We start from the raw sequence: 17,216 nt of genomic DNA, 5'->3' as shown, positions 1-17,216 counted from the left end.
TCTCTTTAGAAAGCTACTGTTGATTGAGGACTGTGTTCTGCTCTGTTACATCCTTCATAAGGTCTCACATAATGCCTTGCACTTTCTAAATCTTTGTCAGTTCATTCTTTTGTTTGTGATTTGCTTTTTGTCTAGTTCTTGCTTGCCCTCCTAGAGTTGCACTTGCCATATCTGGCAAACGGGGAAGTCATCGTGCTTTCTTTTGGATAATGATGATTCCGGCAGGCGTGTGTATACCCATTCTTGTTGCTATGGATTTTTTTTTTAAATTTATTTTTGGCTGTGTTGGGTCTTCGCTGCTGTGTACGGGCTTTCTCTAGTTGCGGCGAGCAGGGGCTACTCTTCGTTGCAGTGTGCGGGCTTCTCATTGCGGTGGCTTCTCATTGCGGAGTACGTGCGGGCTCTAAGCGCGCAGGCTTCAGTAGTTGTGGTGCACGGGCTTGGTTGCTCCGTGGCATGTGGGATCTTCCCGGACCAGGGCTTGAACCCGTGTCCCCTGCATTGGCAGGTGGATTCTCAACCACTGAGCCACCAGGGAAGGCCCCTGGATTTCTGTTTCAGGCTTGACATTCATGAATTTTCTCAAGTGAGTAAAGTAGTAAAGCACACTTGTGACCATCTGGCACAGAATGATTTGGTGTCCAGTTTGTTGATCCACTTTGTATTTAAGTTTAAGGGGAACTAGGTTATCCACAGTGTAGGGCAGAGTGCAGGTGAGACTTGGCATAACAAGCCTGGTGAAATGTATTCCTTTAGGTATTCCATTAGCCACGAGGGAAAACCTCCAAACCTGTGGAGGTGCTTGTGTTCTGGGTTCAGTAGGTGGCACTCTTCTACCTGGTTCACGAGAATGAGCTTGAAGGTCATTCTCTCCTGGGTCTCCTGTGCCATAAGCAGTACCATGTTGCCAGGAAAGGAAACCTGAAGCCTTGCCGGGTGGCATCAGTGCCTGAGAAGTGGTGGCATGACCTGGCACATGGCCCTGGTCAGGCAGTGCTGGTGCATACCAGCCCAGGGCGTCTTACTGTCTCCTTTGTTCTGGTGCCAGTTCTCACCCTTGAGCAACAGCGGAAAAGGAATAACAAAAGACAGTCATGCCATGGGTATTCAGGAGGGTGGTACTAGCTCATAAAACCAGAACGTGTAGACTCAGCATCTAAAGAGTAGTGAAAGAAAAAAGCTGGGGTTTGCTGAAAGCCCCGAGCACTAGAGAAAGAAGCCAAAAGAAGAAGAGCAACCCAAACTGGGAGCTTTACCTATCTTGTTATGTATCTATTATATTTATTATAATAAATATATAAAAATATATAATAAAAACATTACATATAGTGTGTCTACATACACTTATAAATTCATAGTCCTATACATACATGCTCTTATATATACCATCAAGCATTTTAAATTTGTAATACAAAGATGTTCCAAAATAATGAAGTAGCTTGACATATGGACTAGTTTGGGCAGGAAGTTCTGAAATTAAGAATAGTGGCTAGAGTAAGAAACAAGCTTGAGGTAGGAAGGAAGCAGGCACTGCAGAAGAATTGAGTAAAGAAATATATGTAAATAAAAGCACGTATCAATTTGGTGTTTCCAATTGCTTCATGCTGTTTGTCTAACCTACAGTGGAAGAGTTTAAAAGATAAAGTGGATGCTTTAAATAGGGAGAATTTAAGTACCTGTTTTAATTTTCAGTGAAACAATAACTCTTTAAAAACAAGAAATTTTGTGAGATGCTTAACTTTGCAAAGATAAATCATCTGCTTTTGCCTCTGTGGAAGCAGAGTGTTTGTGTGTGGTGTGGCAGTGCCTTTAGTGTGAGTTGAGTGAGTATGTCCAAGACTCCCCTAAGAATAGTACAATGATGTTCTATAAATTTTGTATTTAAGTTACTATTAGCAGGCATGATTGATGTGTAGAAATAACTACGGTATCTTGATTTTTTTTCCTTAATTCTTTTTTCTTTTTGTAAGAACAATTTCCTCAAATAATTAGCAAAGTTTTTCACAGGTTTAGCATAAAAAGTTCTCTCTCCTCCCATGAATGGAATACTCCATCATGTTCTTCCTTTCTTCCTCTCCACTTTTCCTCCCCTGAAAGATAGAATCTTCAAGACAATTCATAAGACAGTTTTTTAGAATAGTATATGAAGAAAATAATTAAGGTAATTGTTTTAACACTCTCTAGTTATAAGGATTTTCAAAACTTACAATTTGAAAAATTACCCATCTCAAATTCTTATCGTACTTGCAAAACACACAATCATCTTTAAGGAAAATTTCAGTCCTGTTTTGAAGATGAAAATGTCTATTTGGATCCTGTAGCAGCTGCTACCACAATTATAAGAACAATATTTGTTATATCTGTCTTACTAGGGAGACAATTGAAGTATAAGAATTTTCTCTTCTAAACACGTTCCAGTTAGAAGAGGTGGCGTAGAGGCTTTCAGGAACTTTATGAGGAGGCCCAGAAGGGAGGCGAACTGGTGGCTGCTCAAGCCTGCAGTTAGGGAGCGCCTCTTCCTCTGGGCCCCTTCCTACCGCCCCTCTCCCCGTGCATCTTGCTAATGAATCCTGGCCTGGCCGTGAAATCATCTGCAGAGGAAAAACTCTGGGTTAATTCAAGCACAGGATGTTCTCTTTGCTTTGCAGCCGGTGTACCAAGGGAGTCTAGGGCAAGTGGATTGAATCAAAAAGGAAAATGAAGGCATTCACTGTCTATTTCATCGAGGATGGCTCATTTAAAGTAAACACCATTTAAATAGTCTCCAAATGGCCCATTCTATATGAAGTCATACAGGATGCCCCCTTTGGGCTGTCATTCTCCTTTAAATGGATCGCTTTGTGTGCACAGTGTTTTAATGCCATTCAACCTTAAACCCCATATGTGGGCCTCATCGGGCCACAGGCTTCAGTGCACATGTGGCAGCCATACCTTCGACATTCTTAGTCTCTGCCTCCAGAAAGTCAGCCCAAGCAACAGGGGGAGGCAGCTGTAAAGATGACGGCAGTTAACATTTCTTCCCCACTTACTATGTGCCAATTACTATGCCTAGAGATTCCCATCAATATATATGTTATCTAACTGAATCCTCACATAATGCTGTGAGGTAGAGACTGTGATGATTCCCTCGTTATAGATGAGGAATCTGATGCATGGAGAGATTAAACAATGTGCCCAGACTGGTAAGTGTGGATCAGGGAATTGAACCCTTGCAATCAGATTCCAGAGCTGGAACTCAGTCAGTGGCTATATTCAAGAGAAATAAACTCTCGTCAATTCTCCTTGCAAGGTCGCCTTACCCCAAACAATAGATAATCCAGGAATTATTTCTCTTTGTCTTTGGAATGCACACTCTGCTTTCTGGGGGCAGTATTCCCACCTTGTTATTTGCATTTTTTTGCAGTCTGGTTTGAGGTGAGGTCAGCTATTCCCTGAGCAGCTACCTCCCTGTAGCAGTGGGCTGTCTTCATGCAAGATTGGACTCAGTGGAATAATCCGTGAACAGACAACCGAAAAGAGACTTTGCTACCAAATGAGGATACTAGACAGGCCCTCATAGTAATCAACTAGCAAGAGCCTCCCCAGAGCCCTGGAAGCATTCAGTTGTCACAGCACTGGCTCCAGATTTACCCAGGGTCAGGCAAGAAGCCCACTGGACTGGATCTTTGAGAAGCTTCTGAGAAGAGTCCAGCTAGGGTCTTTGGGAAGTGGGTTCCTGGCCAGTTCTTATGTGGCCCAGCCTAGTGATGATCTGCCCCTATTTGACTTGCTTGGTAGCCTAGAAAACTTTACTTTGAAAGCCTGAAGTATGAAATAATTTCTTCCATATGAGCTCCACTAAGTAGAGAAATCTAAAAAAATAAAAAGTCTTGAGGGCTGTATAGGAGAAAATCATTTTGAACATTTAGAATATGGGTTTGGGGGATGTTTTCAACACATTTCCCCCTCAAATCCTTTTCTTTCTATTATTTAACTTCCTGAGAAGACTGTGGAGAGAGCATGGCAGTTCTAAAATACTTTTGCTGGACTTGACTCAGGTTCTGTTATCACTTTTGCTATCTCACTCCCAAACTCTAGGTCATTTTAAGGTTTCTGACTTTTTTAAATTGCTAATCTCATTCCAGTCCCCTGCCACACCCCTCTGTGGCTTTCAGTGCCCTCCCCACATCACCTTGAGGGTACAGACATTCTGATAAAGGTGCTGAGACATGGTGTGATTGGGCACTCTGTGTGGATTCTCCATGACCATGTGCAGGCACCTAACAGATACCTCTTATTCCATTAGCAGTGTTCTTTCTTGAAAGTAGTTTCAATTCCTGCTATTTCCACAAGTCTCATCTTGTCCCTGTGCTAGATGGATGGTACAAGAACTAGAGGGGCAGCAAAAAAAACAGCTCAAAAGTTCAAAGCAGAACGTAGGGAGAAAGCCTATTGTGTGTAGTGTTTCATTCTTTTTTTCTCCCTAAGCTTTATTGAGATACAATTGACATGTAACATTATGTAAGTTTAAGATGTTCAATGTGATGATTTGATATATGTATATATTGCAAAATGACCTCAATAAGGTCTCTCTCTATATATCTATATCTCTCTATATATAGATATATATAGAGAGAGATATATATGTGTGTATGTGTGTGTGTGTGTGCGTGTATGGTGAGGACCTTTAAGATCTACTCTCTTAGCAACTTTCAAATGTACAATATTGTTAACTGTAGTCACCATGCTGTACATTACATCCTCAGAACTGATTCATCTTATAACTGGAGGTTAGTACCCTTTGAACACGTTCACCCATTTCCCCCCCCCCAACTGCCCTCTACCTACCACCCTCGGCAGCCACCAATCTACTTTCTCTATGATTTTTTTTTTTCCTGTTAGATTCCACATGTAAGTGAGGTCATACAGTATTTGTCTTTTTCTGTCTGATTTATTTCACTTAGCATAATGCCGTCAAGGTACATCCATTTTGTTGCAAATGGCAGGATTTTCTTCTTTTTTTATGAATGAATAATATTCCTCTGTGAATGCATGTGTGTATCACATTTTCTCTATGCATTCCTCTGTCATTTGGGGCTTAGGTTGTTTCCATGTCTTGGCTATTATGAATAATTCTACAATGAACATGGGGTGCATCTATCTTTGAGATAAGTGATTTCATTTCCTTCAGGTATATACCCAGAAGTAGACTTTATTCTACAGGTTCCCTTTGTGTCTCTCTTGTGTTGGATCATCTGTCTTCCTCTTACTTGGTTTACTACCTCCTTTTGAAGCATATTTTACATACTCTAGTAGCTTCCAGAGAATAGAATGTGTGGGAGGTGAATTTTTTTTGAAACTTTACGTGTCGGAAAATGTCCTTATTGTATGTGATTTTTGTTTTCTCTCCCTTTTTGGAAGCTTGTAGGATCTTGTCTTTATCCTCAGGGTTCTAAATTTCATAATGATGCATCATGATGTGGCTGGATTTGTATCCAGTGTCCTGGGTATTGTGTGCCCTTTCAATCTGAAAACTCATGGTCCCTTAACTTTGGGGAAATTTTCTCGAATTTCTTAGCTGACGATTTTCTCCCTTCTATTTCCTCTGTTGTCATTTTTCTGGAGCTTCTATTACTTGGATACTGGACCTTCTGAACTGCTCTTCTATTTTTCCCTCATGTTTTTGTCTTTTTTTTCTTTCTAGGGAGATATCCTCAGCTTTATATCCCATCTTACTCCTTTTAATTCTTTTCTTACCTTCTATCCTTAATTCTCTTTACTTTCAAGTCCTCTTTTTAAATCTTATACTGTTCTTGTTTCAGCACTGCAATAAATTCTCTGAACTTTCAGTGTGTTTCTGTTTGGTGTTTTTTGAAGTTTTCTTCTTCTTGCATGGTCACTGTCCTCCAAGTTGCTTGTTTCTCTTTGGGTCTCTTAGTTTTACATTAGGGGCTTTCTAAAGATGCCTGAAGGTCCTTGATTTGTCTGTAGGCGTTTGAGGGTAGGGGACTAGAATGCTGATTGGAGCACTGAGTGAGTACATAAGGCTTGTTTGTCATTTGTAAGTTTCATCATAGGCTGATCATAGGGAACCTCCAATGTCAATATCCTTCTCTTGGGTTGGTCAGGTTTTTTCATTTTCCTGCCTGGAGGTAAAAACCTGGTTGTCAGCATTTTGGGAACCAAATAAGGGGAAATAGCTGATGGTCTCAGTATCTGATAATGTATATGTTCATCTAATCCCATTCAGTTTGCCTTCAACTATGCCATTCTCCCCCTAGAGGCCCTCTCTTTTATTCTCTAGAAAATAAACCTCCAGTTATTTGCTGTGTGGGGGGAATGGGCAGATAGGCCAGGTGTGAGGAGTAGGGGAAGCCATCCAGAGATCTGAGCCCTTCTTAGTCATCCAGCCTGTCCTCCTTGGTTTAGTACTTCTTCTACTCCCAGCCTTTTGGGGGCATCTGAGGGATAAAATGAGGTGAATCGTGTCTTTCCCACAGCTAACTTAGGATTCAGGGCTGCCATGTCATTCGCCACTCTTCCCACCTGCATTCTGGCTTCCAATATTTTGCGGTAATTGTCTCCTATACTTTCTCCTTGTTCCTTTTGGTTTAAGCCTTTAAAAAAAATCCTTTTACTGTCCTTTAATTGGGTTTTGGGAGAAAGCAATTTAGGTCCTTTACCCATTTTTTAACTAGGATTATATGTTTTCTTGCTATTGAGTTGTATGAGTTCCTTATATATTTTGGATATTAACTCCTTATCAGATAAGTGTTGAATCTTCCATTTTTACCTGAAATCCTCACTATTGCTGTTTATTTACTGAACCCCCAAGAGTCTGAAGTTTTAAAAGGAAGGTTCAATGGCCCATGTTAAACACTCTAAGATATGTTTCAGAGAAAGAATGACCAGACCACAGCCCTTTGACCAAGAGAGTCTTGTTATTTAAAATTTCTCTTTTAAACCTAGGATATTCAAAACATTTAGTTCTTTACCCATACCTTCTTTCCTCTTCTTCTAGCTCCACCTCCCCCCACCCAACTTGTGCCAGCTCTCACTGTGTTGTTCAGTCCAAATTGAAGTTCTTCATGGAGCAACTAACTACAGGGAGGCATCAGGTTGCGAATGAGGTAGTTATGAGAAAGTAGAAACATTAGGGAGGTGGGTGCAGTACAGCATGTCATGTCAGATCCATGTCAGGTTTTTATCAAGACTGCTGGGATTGTCTCTGCCTTCTTCTTACTGCCTTGGGATCACAGCAGCCATTTTCTTTAAAGCTGTGGTTTTCCTTCAAGCCCAGTAGAAGCTACGCACCTCATCAGATTGTCTCCAGCATCACTGGATTTGGTTGTCTCTTTAAAGAGGAGCATACCTTCAGCTTCTTAGTCAGCTGTGGAGGAAGTGATCTCAAGAGTGGCCATTCTGATTCTAGAACCAGGATCAAACTTACAAGCAAGTTTGAGAGAATGGCTGCCTCTGTAATGGGTTTCCAGCAGCATGCCCTTCTATGTTTCTTCTTCAAGTATCTCCTCTAATAACTTCTAAACGTGATATCATATCATATTTATTCAGACTTGATATCATGTTTATTTTGTCATTGTTTCCTATTTAAAATGTTGTTGTTTATTGGAGAAGTTCTGTCATGTATTTCTTTGGATCTATGTTGGTAGAGTTTCAGAGGGTAATACATAATGACCCCACTAACCTTCCCAAGTTCAGAATTAGTTGAGAGACAAAAATCCAAGCATATGGAGAGCAAAATCTAACCTATTACTGATTTTAACTGGTAAAGCACTTTAAAAAATGTCATTAGAGGTCTGCTGGTCAATATAGGCATGGTAATATTTCTACCCTGAATTTGACATCTTATTCACTCATTGACCAAATTGGATGACCACAGGCCACTCCATAAGTGTTTAACCCTCAAAAACTTAAAACAAGAAAGAAAAGAATAGCTCCTCAAAAGGAGTCAATAAGGGGTGGAAAGAGAGGCTAGGGATGTTACTCTAGTGGAAGTTCCCCCCATGGGAACATGAAGAGTGGAGAACTGTGTTCCATAGTGTGAGGTGATACCAAATCCCTGAAGACACACCATTAATTTATAGCAGATGCTCAGAAAAAATAATATATTAAATCAGGTTGAGTGATACATTGAGATTTCAGTAACACTAAAATCATTTTCCCATCTTAGAAGAAAGGAATCATAGTGTTATAAGTTTAGTCATTTGTTCCTTTGGTTAAAAAACCTTTTTTATGGTTTGGACTAAGTGGAGGGTATACCTTTGGCTGTGGTAGGGAGCCCCAGCTACAAATTCCAGCCCTGTTACAAACTAGCTGGGAGTCCTTGGCTCCCCTGAACCTCTGTAGACCTGTTTTTCATCTGCTTAATGAGGAATTGGGACCACCCCAATACATTAACAGATAAAAAGGGTGAGGGATAAGACTGAACTTCCATAGATAAGTAGTTTCAGGGTTGGGACTAAAATCCAGGTACTTCCCTTCCCTAGTCTCATTGTTTTTTACTATACGCATTTTAGATTGACTTGAACTGAATTTAGACAAAGTAGTTTGGCAGCACAGAAGCAATCATTCATTTGTTCATTCACTCATTCATTCATTCATTCAACACAGCATCTTCTTTTTTATGCCAAGTACCATGCTAGGCAATACGGATGAGCCGTGTCCTTGACTCCATAGCAGCGTACAACCTCTGTCCTTACGCATTTGCAGCTATTAGTGGCCACCTCGACCACCCTTCATTTATAGCCTCACTTGAAGGGCTTCAAACTGATCCCTGGAAGAGATCCAGATTTCCTTGGCTGTCTTGAATCCATCATCCCTGTTTTGCTTTCCCTGAGACCTAGAATAATGCCCCCACAGTTGACATGACCCACCTCCAAGAATTAGCTCATCCCAGCTTAGCACACAAGCTCTTCAAGTCACTAAAGAGAAAAATTACAGAGTAAGGTCTAGGACCATACATTGGCCTCATTATGTTTTTCTCTTTCTGTTTATAGGATGCTCAAGTTGGCATTACTACGTAACCATGCCAATGCCAGCCTCCACCTTCACAATTGCAGTAGGATCCTGGACAGAAATGAAGCCAGAGATCTGCTCATCAAATGATCTGGCAACAGAGAGATCCTTCTCACCTTTCGAGGCTGACTTCAGGTTTGTACTTGGGAACTTGCTGAAAAACAAACACTTGAGGGAGCAGTATGATGCATTTATTCCAAGCACTGGGAATGTGAGTCATTCCTGCTGAGAAATTAAACCAAAATATGATTGATCAAAGCAGGAAGAGCCTTGCTGGGAGAGAAAGAGAGTTGAGAGGCAGAAATGTGGGCATATTGTTTATGCAGAAAGAAAGAGAAAAGAAATATATATGAAATCCTCTGCGTAGTCAGGTGAAATATTTTTATGTGTTTCATTAAGTCAGCAGAATCTTCAGATTCAGTACTTTCCTTCTACACCTTTTAACTTTGGTTTTCAGTACTTGTTCAAAAACACAATTTAATAGAAAGAAGTTGCTTGTCTGATGGATTACCTTGTAGGCCACTCTGCTGTTTTGGTTCCGTGACTGCTATTAGCAGTGCGTTTGTAGGGGCAGCTCTACAAACGTGGGGGGAGTCAGCCTCCTTAGGAGCACAGGACATGAGGAAGCTGTCAGAAGGCCATTGGGTTACAAGAATCTTGCCAGGTCAGGGCTCTGTTAACTTCAGCAGCAATGTCTTCTTTTTCAGGGCAGATCAGAGAAAATAAAAAATTTTTTTAAGTTATTATAGGCCTTTGGATATTTAACTTGCAGCCTCCCGAGGCATTCACCTATTTCTAGTTTTCAGAGCCAATAGGGAGGAGAGTGAACATATGAGGCACAGAAGTGTGCTCGTTGTACACTGTTGCATCATGCTTTATTCCTAGGACTTTGACAGCCACCTCAGTTTAATTTTTTTTCCTGTTTACAGAAAGTCACTAAGTCAGTACCTTTTGGTGGAGAGTAATGATACAGATGCTTAGTTCATCCTTGAAAACCAACTAAGATACGCTCTTAGTGCAAATTCCTTTTGTTTTATTTTGCTATGTTGCTTTCATTCTTACCACAGTGACAACAGTGGTTGGTATCCTTAGGAGATAAAGCCATTGAGGCCTCTCTTAACATAGGCATGACTTATTGCCCGCATTTACTTTTTGGAGGAAAGGAAGTAATTTCTACTTCCTACTCAGTAACTTGCCTGTTTTGGACTGTCAGCCCTGAGCTATATAGAGGATCCTAGATTGCTTACTGGATTTTACTTATGCACTCTTGAGGGAAGAAGAGAATTGTGGACAGAAGTGACATGCTGCTTTCACATGGGAACATTTAATTGCATGCGCAACCCTCCGATACTCTCTTCCCTTGTTACTGAGATCACAAAGTAGGCCTCACTTTGCAGTTGCAGGCAGCCTAGACTTCTGAGTGGGGAGGACAGGTGCCCTGGAGAGTCACTTGGATTCACAGTGCACTTGGTATGAGTGAGAAATAACCTTTTTTTCCGTTAAGCCACTGAAACACTGGGGCTATTTCTTACTGCAGCATATCCTAGTCTATCCTGAATTGATACAGAAGCCACTGGATGTGGTAGTCAGGGAAAGTCTTGATCTAAATGTCATCTCAGTTCTGAGGATAAGCCTATAAGTTAGATAGGCTTTATTATCTCCATTTTCCACATAAAGATACTGAAGCTTCAGACAGCAACTTGTTCATGTTCATAACCCTACTGAGTTACAATGCCCAGATTCACATCTGGGCTTGACCCGCTAGACAGGTGATTCAGAATCTTGCCTGGGGATTTTTAAAAACTCTTATGTAACATCTACACCTCACCTGGAGTCTGATCTACCTTCCCACCTGGAGAGTCAGCACCATGATTGAGCCACGGTTGTTGATTGGAACCTGTCACGTTGGAATAGAAAACAGAAGTTGAGAGCACTGCCTTTGAGGCCGAAGGTGCCATTTCTACTGATTGGGTATGTCTCTTTGGGCAAGCCATACTTCCCTTCTCTGTAGAATACAGACTTTGTTCGGGGTTCTCAGATTCTTTGTGGTAAAGAAGCACTGTGCTCTTCATTTACACCCTCAGGACTCATTGACTCTTAGGGGAGGTGTGCATTGAAATATGTGTGCCTTAGGAAGAGAGGTGAAAGCAAAGACAGAAATTTGTTATTTTGTCCTTCTAGCCATATTCCCAGAGACACGAGGTGGGGGAGTAGGCAGCAGCCATTTCTCGTGTGTGCTCTTTGCTGCCCAGAAGTAACTGCAATGGCTTTTCACTCTTCTTTCACCCATAATTGTGATGGGAGCAGGATATGGACAGATTGAGTGGGGATTCTGGGAAGAGATGGTATCTGAAATTCCTACTGGGGTTTAGGGGAAGGGGTGAATCTCTTTCCTCTTTTGTCCTCCTGAGTCAGAGCCAATTGAGAAACAGACAGAAGGAGAGCAAAATAAAGGTTGTTTTGGTTGACAGAAGCTGGACCGGGGGGAGTGTTCAGGTGCACAGTTTCAGTGGGCTTTCTAGTACTTCATTTCCAAATTAGACAAACTTACCCACCCACCCAGTGACCCACCCAGCTGGACCTCTGCCAGCCTCCACAACACAGGTGCACACAGACTGCCTAACAGCCAAAAGTAACCCCTCTGTGGGCAAGCGGATTAAACAAGAGAAAGCCCAGAGTGGCAAGCCAGTCTTATCAGCTGTGGAGAGAGGTCAAGGGTGCCACTCCGGGGAAGCATGTCCTTGTATGGAAACAAGGGCCTGCGGAATGGCGTCCCTCCCGCACGCCCTTCCACGCCTGACTTGCTATGACTAAGTTTTCCCTCCGTCCATCAAAAATGTACTGCTGATAAATTAGTAGCTTACATTTGCTTAATCCTTCCCTGGCTGCGTGCTTCATGTGTGCCGTCTTTAGTCATCAAAGGGTGGCTTTGTGTTTTTATCCATTAAATCTTTGGCTCCATGCTAAGTTTGCCAACAGAGGTGCTCTGAAGTGCCAACCGCAGTGGTGTTTTTGGTTATGTTCACATCTGGTCCCCTTGGCTCCCCCCCCAATACCCCCCCCCCGCCCCACTGCCCTTTTCTACTTCAAACCTTCCTAAGACCGCCAGTTCAATTCATGTAAATGTAACGTATACAGGGGCCTTATATACCACAGGCTTGCGTTTGACTGAAGTGTTCATCTGGGTCCCAGAAATTTGACCAAAGTATTGGTCACTGAACTTTTGATCACTGTTCATGTGGCCTAAATTATCGGAAGAACATTCTCTCTTCCAGCTCCAGTTCCACACATGCTCTAGCCCATTCTGGGTGAGCAAATGCGTTAGTTAACAGGCACTTAGGTAAACTTTTGAAAGTTTATCAATTTTCTTTGGCTGCAGTATAACCTTCTCCAGCCACAGGGGAATCTGTGTTATGTTTAACCTCTCAAAAGGCCTTTGTTAAAGCATTGTCTTCACTTGGGGGCCATACAGTTTAAGCACGACATGGAAACTTGGATAAAGTTCAGAGGACTCAGGAAAAATGATCGAAAGCATGGAAAGCAGGCAAGCCAAGGAAGAAAAGGCATTGAGGTTGTTCATTCTAAAGAAGGGAAGACTTGGTAGGGGAAGAGTTCTTCTTTAGAGTTGTAAAGGTGATGAAAATTTCCCTTGTGGACCTTGGAGGATGAATGCTGTTTCTATCTCTTTGAGAGTCTGGAAAAGAAGGAATAATATATATATAACATATTATACATATATATAAATCATAGGAAAAAATGCCAATTTCCAGTACACCCTTCACTATGAGAGAAGCCTTTCCATATCTTTCTGGCTTGGTTTGATTTCTCCAGCCCTTGCTCCCTCAAGGTATTTCGACTTTCTGTCTCTTACTGCACCCATCTCAATTTGCTTTGCAATGTACTGAATGCCCTGAGAAAATGCATCCAGCTTCCAGACACTACTACATCACTGTATATATCGACATCATTGTCAACAATTCATTGGGGGCTGGTGCTGGCATTTTGAACACTCGTGATTTTTATGGTAAGCAAGCATCTAATCTGCTTGCTGAAATATGTTAATAAATTGTGTAAACTGTGTCACTGTACCTTTCAGAATTTAAAATTTTTTCTCCCAAGAGAGAAAGCTCCTCAAAGATACCACCTCAGTTTAATCTGAGGGCTTCCCTGGTGGCGCAGTGGTTGAGAGTCCGCCTGCCAATGCAGGGGACGTGGGTTCGTGTCCTGGTCCGGGAAGATCCCACATGCCGCGGAGCGGCTGGGCCCGTGGGCCATGGCCACCGGGCCTGCGCGTCCGGAGCCTGTGCTCCGCAATGGGAGAGGCCACGGCAGTGAGAGGCCCACGTACCGCAAAAAAAAAAAAAAAAAAAAAGATAGGGTTGGAGATTTATTCATACATGTGTACACAGCAGCAGCCTCTGAGGTGCCTTGAATAGAGCAAGGATACTGGAAATATTTACTAAATTGTCAGGTTGAACCGAGGAAGGGGTTTGTGAGTAAAGGCTATGCATTCCCAAGGGAGACTTTTCTAGCCATTCCTTCTGAACCTATGACAGGGAAACATTTGTGTCAGGTGGTTCTAGTTCAGCACCTTCTTGAAACAAGAGGATGGCTGAAGGAGAACTTCCTGACAGTTTTCAATCTTGGGATTATGAATAAGACACGGTCACTCTCACTCCTTGGAAGGACCTCTTATAAAATAATTTCAGCCTAGAAATTGTATGAGAGGGAACCAGTGATCAGTTTCCCATCATTTACTAGCCTAGCATATATTTCACCAGTTCTTCCCACTCTTGCCCACTAATGGGCAATAACTACACAGAGGAGCAGGAAGGGCTTCCCTGGTGGCTCAGTGGTTGAGAGTCCGCCTGCCGAGGCAGGGGATATGGGTTCGTGCCCCAGTCCGGGAAGATCCCACATGCCGGCGGAGCGGCTGGGCCCGTGAGCCATGGCTGCTGAGCCTGCGCGTCCGGAGCCTGTGCTCCGCAACGGGAGAGGCCGCAACAGTGAGAGTCCCGCGTACCGCAAAAAAAAAAAAAAGAGGAGCAGGAAGCCAGAGAACCACAGACCAGCTGAGCTCAGCTTCGAAAATAATCCAGGGTCCCAGTTAACTCAAGAAGCATCATGAAGTATGTAGAGAAGGAGGGTCAGCAGCGAGGAGCTTATGATGATTCACGATGTGATGAAAAGAATAGTTCTTACTCTTTAGGAGTGTTGTGTGGATTAATTGGGATAATGTACATAAAGTGTTCAGAACAGTGCTTGGCACATAGTACATGTTCAGTAGCAGTTGTGGTAGGAGTTATTATTGTTTATTCTTATTATAGTTGGTATTATAGATTATTAATTAACAATCGAATATTATTAATAATCTGCACTATTCATATATTTACTCTGGTTACAAGTCTGGGCACAGGAAGAGGTATTTACAAATGCTTGATTTGTTGGTATTGAGCATATATTGGAGCAGGCACATACACAGAGATGAATAACTGAAGGTTAGTGTGAAAGGAAGATACAGCACCTTTGAGTTAACACTGGTTCTGCAGAAGACTATTCTTGACTCTGTGCAAGTACAGTGTTGCCTCACTGCTTCAGGAACATGGCTGTTGTATGAAGAGGGGCTTCTGTGGTGGGTTGTCATGGAATCACAGAGCCAGAAGAAATCGTAGAAACCATTTTAGGTTTTCTGTTTGTTTGTTTTTAATTAAAGCATACTTAACATACAACAGAATGCATGGATCTTAAGTGTTTGGCTTGATGAGCTTTTGATGATTGTATGTACCCTAAACCAGACAGAGAACGTTCCATCACCCCCGTGAGTTCCCTCACACCCCCTTCCAATCAGTTTCTCCCCTCCCCCCAGCAGCCACTTTTGTGAGACCATGTTAGAGATGAGGGAAAAAAAGGCCCCAGATACTGAGTTGCTTGCCTCAGGTCACAGCTAGCCAGTCTGAGAACAGACTCTGAAGCCTAGGTTTCCTGATCCCCACGTTAGGAACACACGTGTAGCTTCCCAGATGCCATTTCCATTTCTTTTGGGAGCCTTAATGGTCTCACATAGCTTGATTATAGCTAGATTGCCTTAAAGTCCTGCATATTCTCCCAGGCTTTGATTATGAAAAATGGTGCTGATTCACACAACTGGAATGACCTTCATTACCCTGGCTAGTGCCATTCCTGTCCAGAGAGAATTTAACTCACCTTTTCTTTTGAATGAAGTGGCTTTTTTGGGTATACCTTTGGCCACCCCAAACTATTCTCTAACCTTTGACTGAACTGATGGCACCAGCACAGTACTTGTCATTAGGTGGACGACTGCAGCCTTTTCACTTAGATGTTTACCAATAGGCACCTACACTCACTCTCTGTAAGGCAAGGTTATCAATCCAGGGACTTTGGCTAGTGTTCAATGTCAATAATGATGTTCTTCCTGTCACTTTATCCTGGCAGAAGTTTTTATGGGTCTCCACCCATTTCTCTTACCCTAAAATGTCATCAGTGCTGGAAGCTGTGTTCTACGTCCCAGGCTGGTGGAGGGCAAGGCTTATCTCCATAGCTGCGTGGATCTCCTTGGGCAGTGCTGGCCTTGGACGGGTGAAAGGCACTTCAGGAGCGTGGAGAGGAATTATTGTTGCGGTCTGCCCTTATTGGGATGTACCAGCGTTTTAAGGTTTTTCAGTATTCAGTATGAATCTAATAAGCACCTATGGTTAGAATTATAATTCGTAAATTTAAATTAGAGAGGCTTTCCATTCTGTTTGAATAAAGGATGTGTTAACCAGTGGAAAAATAGAGTTTCCTTTGATGTTGGTTTCTTTGGGTAGATAAGTTCTCTTGAGGCCTCTGAGTCAGGTTCTAGGAATTCTTTTTCAGCTCCACCTTTGACAGAATAACTGGCAGTGGTCAGGTGGTATGGGCTGGGCTCTGGTCTGTTTCCTTAAAAGGTTGATTCAGTGAAATTTGTATTGAAAGTGGATTGGGGGAAATACTGTATCAAAGTGCCTCTGTATTCCTTAACAGCACAACTTTTGATGGCCTTTGTAAAGAACAGCTAGGTTACTTTTCAGTAAAATGGATTGTATTCGTTTGAAAAGCTTTGTCATTTGGTTCGCATGATACATCACTGAGTCTGTATCTTTTATTGTAGAACATTTCAGAGTGAGATCTTTAACTTGGTTGCACTGTCCCTTTCTTTCTGAGTTGCAAATTGTCCCTGAATTGGAGAAGATTTTCCCCATAGTGACATTTCAAAGGCACATTTCTGAGGGCAGGAAATTGCTTTTTATTTTGGTGGGGGGTTGTTTTGTTATTTTGAATCTTGGAGGTTCCCCCTATTTATTCTAAAAGAAGATTCTACGACTTTTACTCAGCTTAGATTGAAAATAGTCAATTCAGCACATTGATAAGTATTTTGACCTGTAATTTTTCACCACTGTGCAGAAACAGACAAGCCAAGAACCAAAGTGAACTGCTTTGCTTATAAGCCCATCAGAGCCACTGTCTCCTAGAAGTTGTCTGTGTCTGTGAGAGTTCCTCACCTCCGTGGCAAGAGGAATAAACCTGATTTACCAATACAACGCATCTACTTATTTCGTGTTGTTCCCAGATATGTTGGTGTTTGTGGTCACATGGAATACCCCTGCCGCTTCCAGAATGCTTCTGCCACCACCCAGGAGATAATTCCTCATCGGGTCTTTGCTCCAGTGTGCCTGAAGGATACCTGCCAAGAGACCCTTCTGCCACTGATCCCTCCTTGCCTCTCAGCAGCACACTCTGTCCTGGGAACACACCCATTCTCCAGGCTGGATGTACTCATTGTCCCTGCCAACTTTCCGAGTCTGGGGATGGCCAGGTACGTTGTTCTGTTGTGGCTCTGTGGATGTTTTTTGACTACTTTTTGCTTCCCCTGGGCTCTGTCAGAGCAGTCGTTTGATCAGGGTGGAAGGGCCGTCTCATTGCTGCCTTGAGGGACGGTGTGTGTATATTCCACCATGCATGAGCCTTTGGGTGTCATGGGCTCAATTCAGTTGCCTTAAGAGTAAACACTCACATCGTTGCTGGGATTGAGAACACACTGTGCCCCCAGAATGGTGTATGTTGGATTGTGGCTAATCAGGGGCTAGTTAGCTCAGGTGGTGAGAGCATAATGCTAACCAGCCCAACGTCATAGCTCTGGGCAGAGTAACACAACTTGGTCC

At 42.5% G+C, this 17,216-nt stretch overlaps 1 protein-coding gene across 8 annotated transcripts in view; it reads left to right on the top strand.

The window, feature by feature from the left end:
- Nucleotides 1-17,216, top strand: part of AOPEP (aminopeptidase O (putative)) — a 378,384-nt gene that overhangs the window by 80,180 nt on the left and 280,988 nt on the right. For all 8 annotated transcript variants that reach the window (XR_014016018.1, XR_014016019.1, XM_081236407.1 and 5 more), the window contains 2 exons: nt 8,997-9,150; nt 16,625-16,870. Coding sequence is in view for 6 of the 8 variants with exons in the window: in XM_081236407.1 (XP_081092533.1) it covers nt 8,997-9,150; nt 16,625-16,870 (400 nt within the window). In the remaining 2 variants the exon portion in view is untranslated. The remainder of the gene's footprint in view (nt 1-8,996; nt 9,151-16,624; nt 16,871-17,216) is intronic.

Source organism: Mesoplodon bidens (assembly GCF_964165515.1).
Source record: "Mesoplodon bidens genome assembly, chromosome: 6".
Taxonomy (NCBI): Eukaryota; Metazoa; Chordata; class Mammalia; order Artiodactyla; family Ziphiidae; genus Mesoplodon; species Mesoplodon bidens.
Note: the sequence above shows the minus strand (reverse complement) of the source record. Positions and strands in the feature narration are given on the sequence as shown.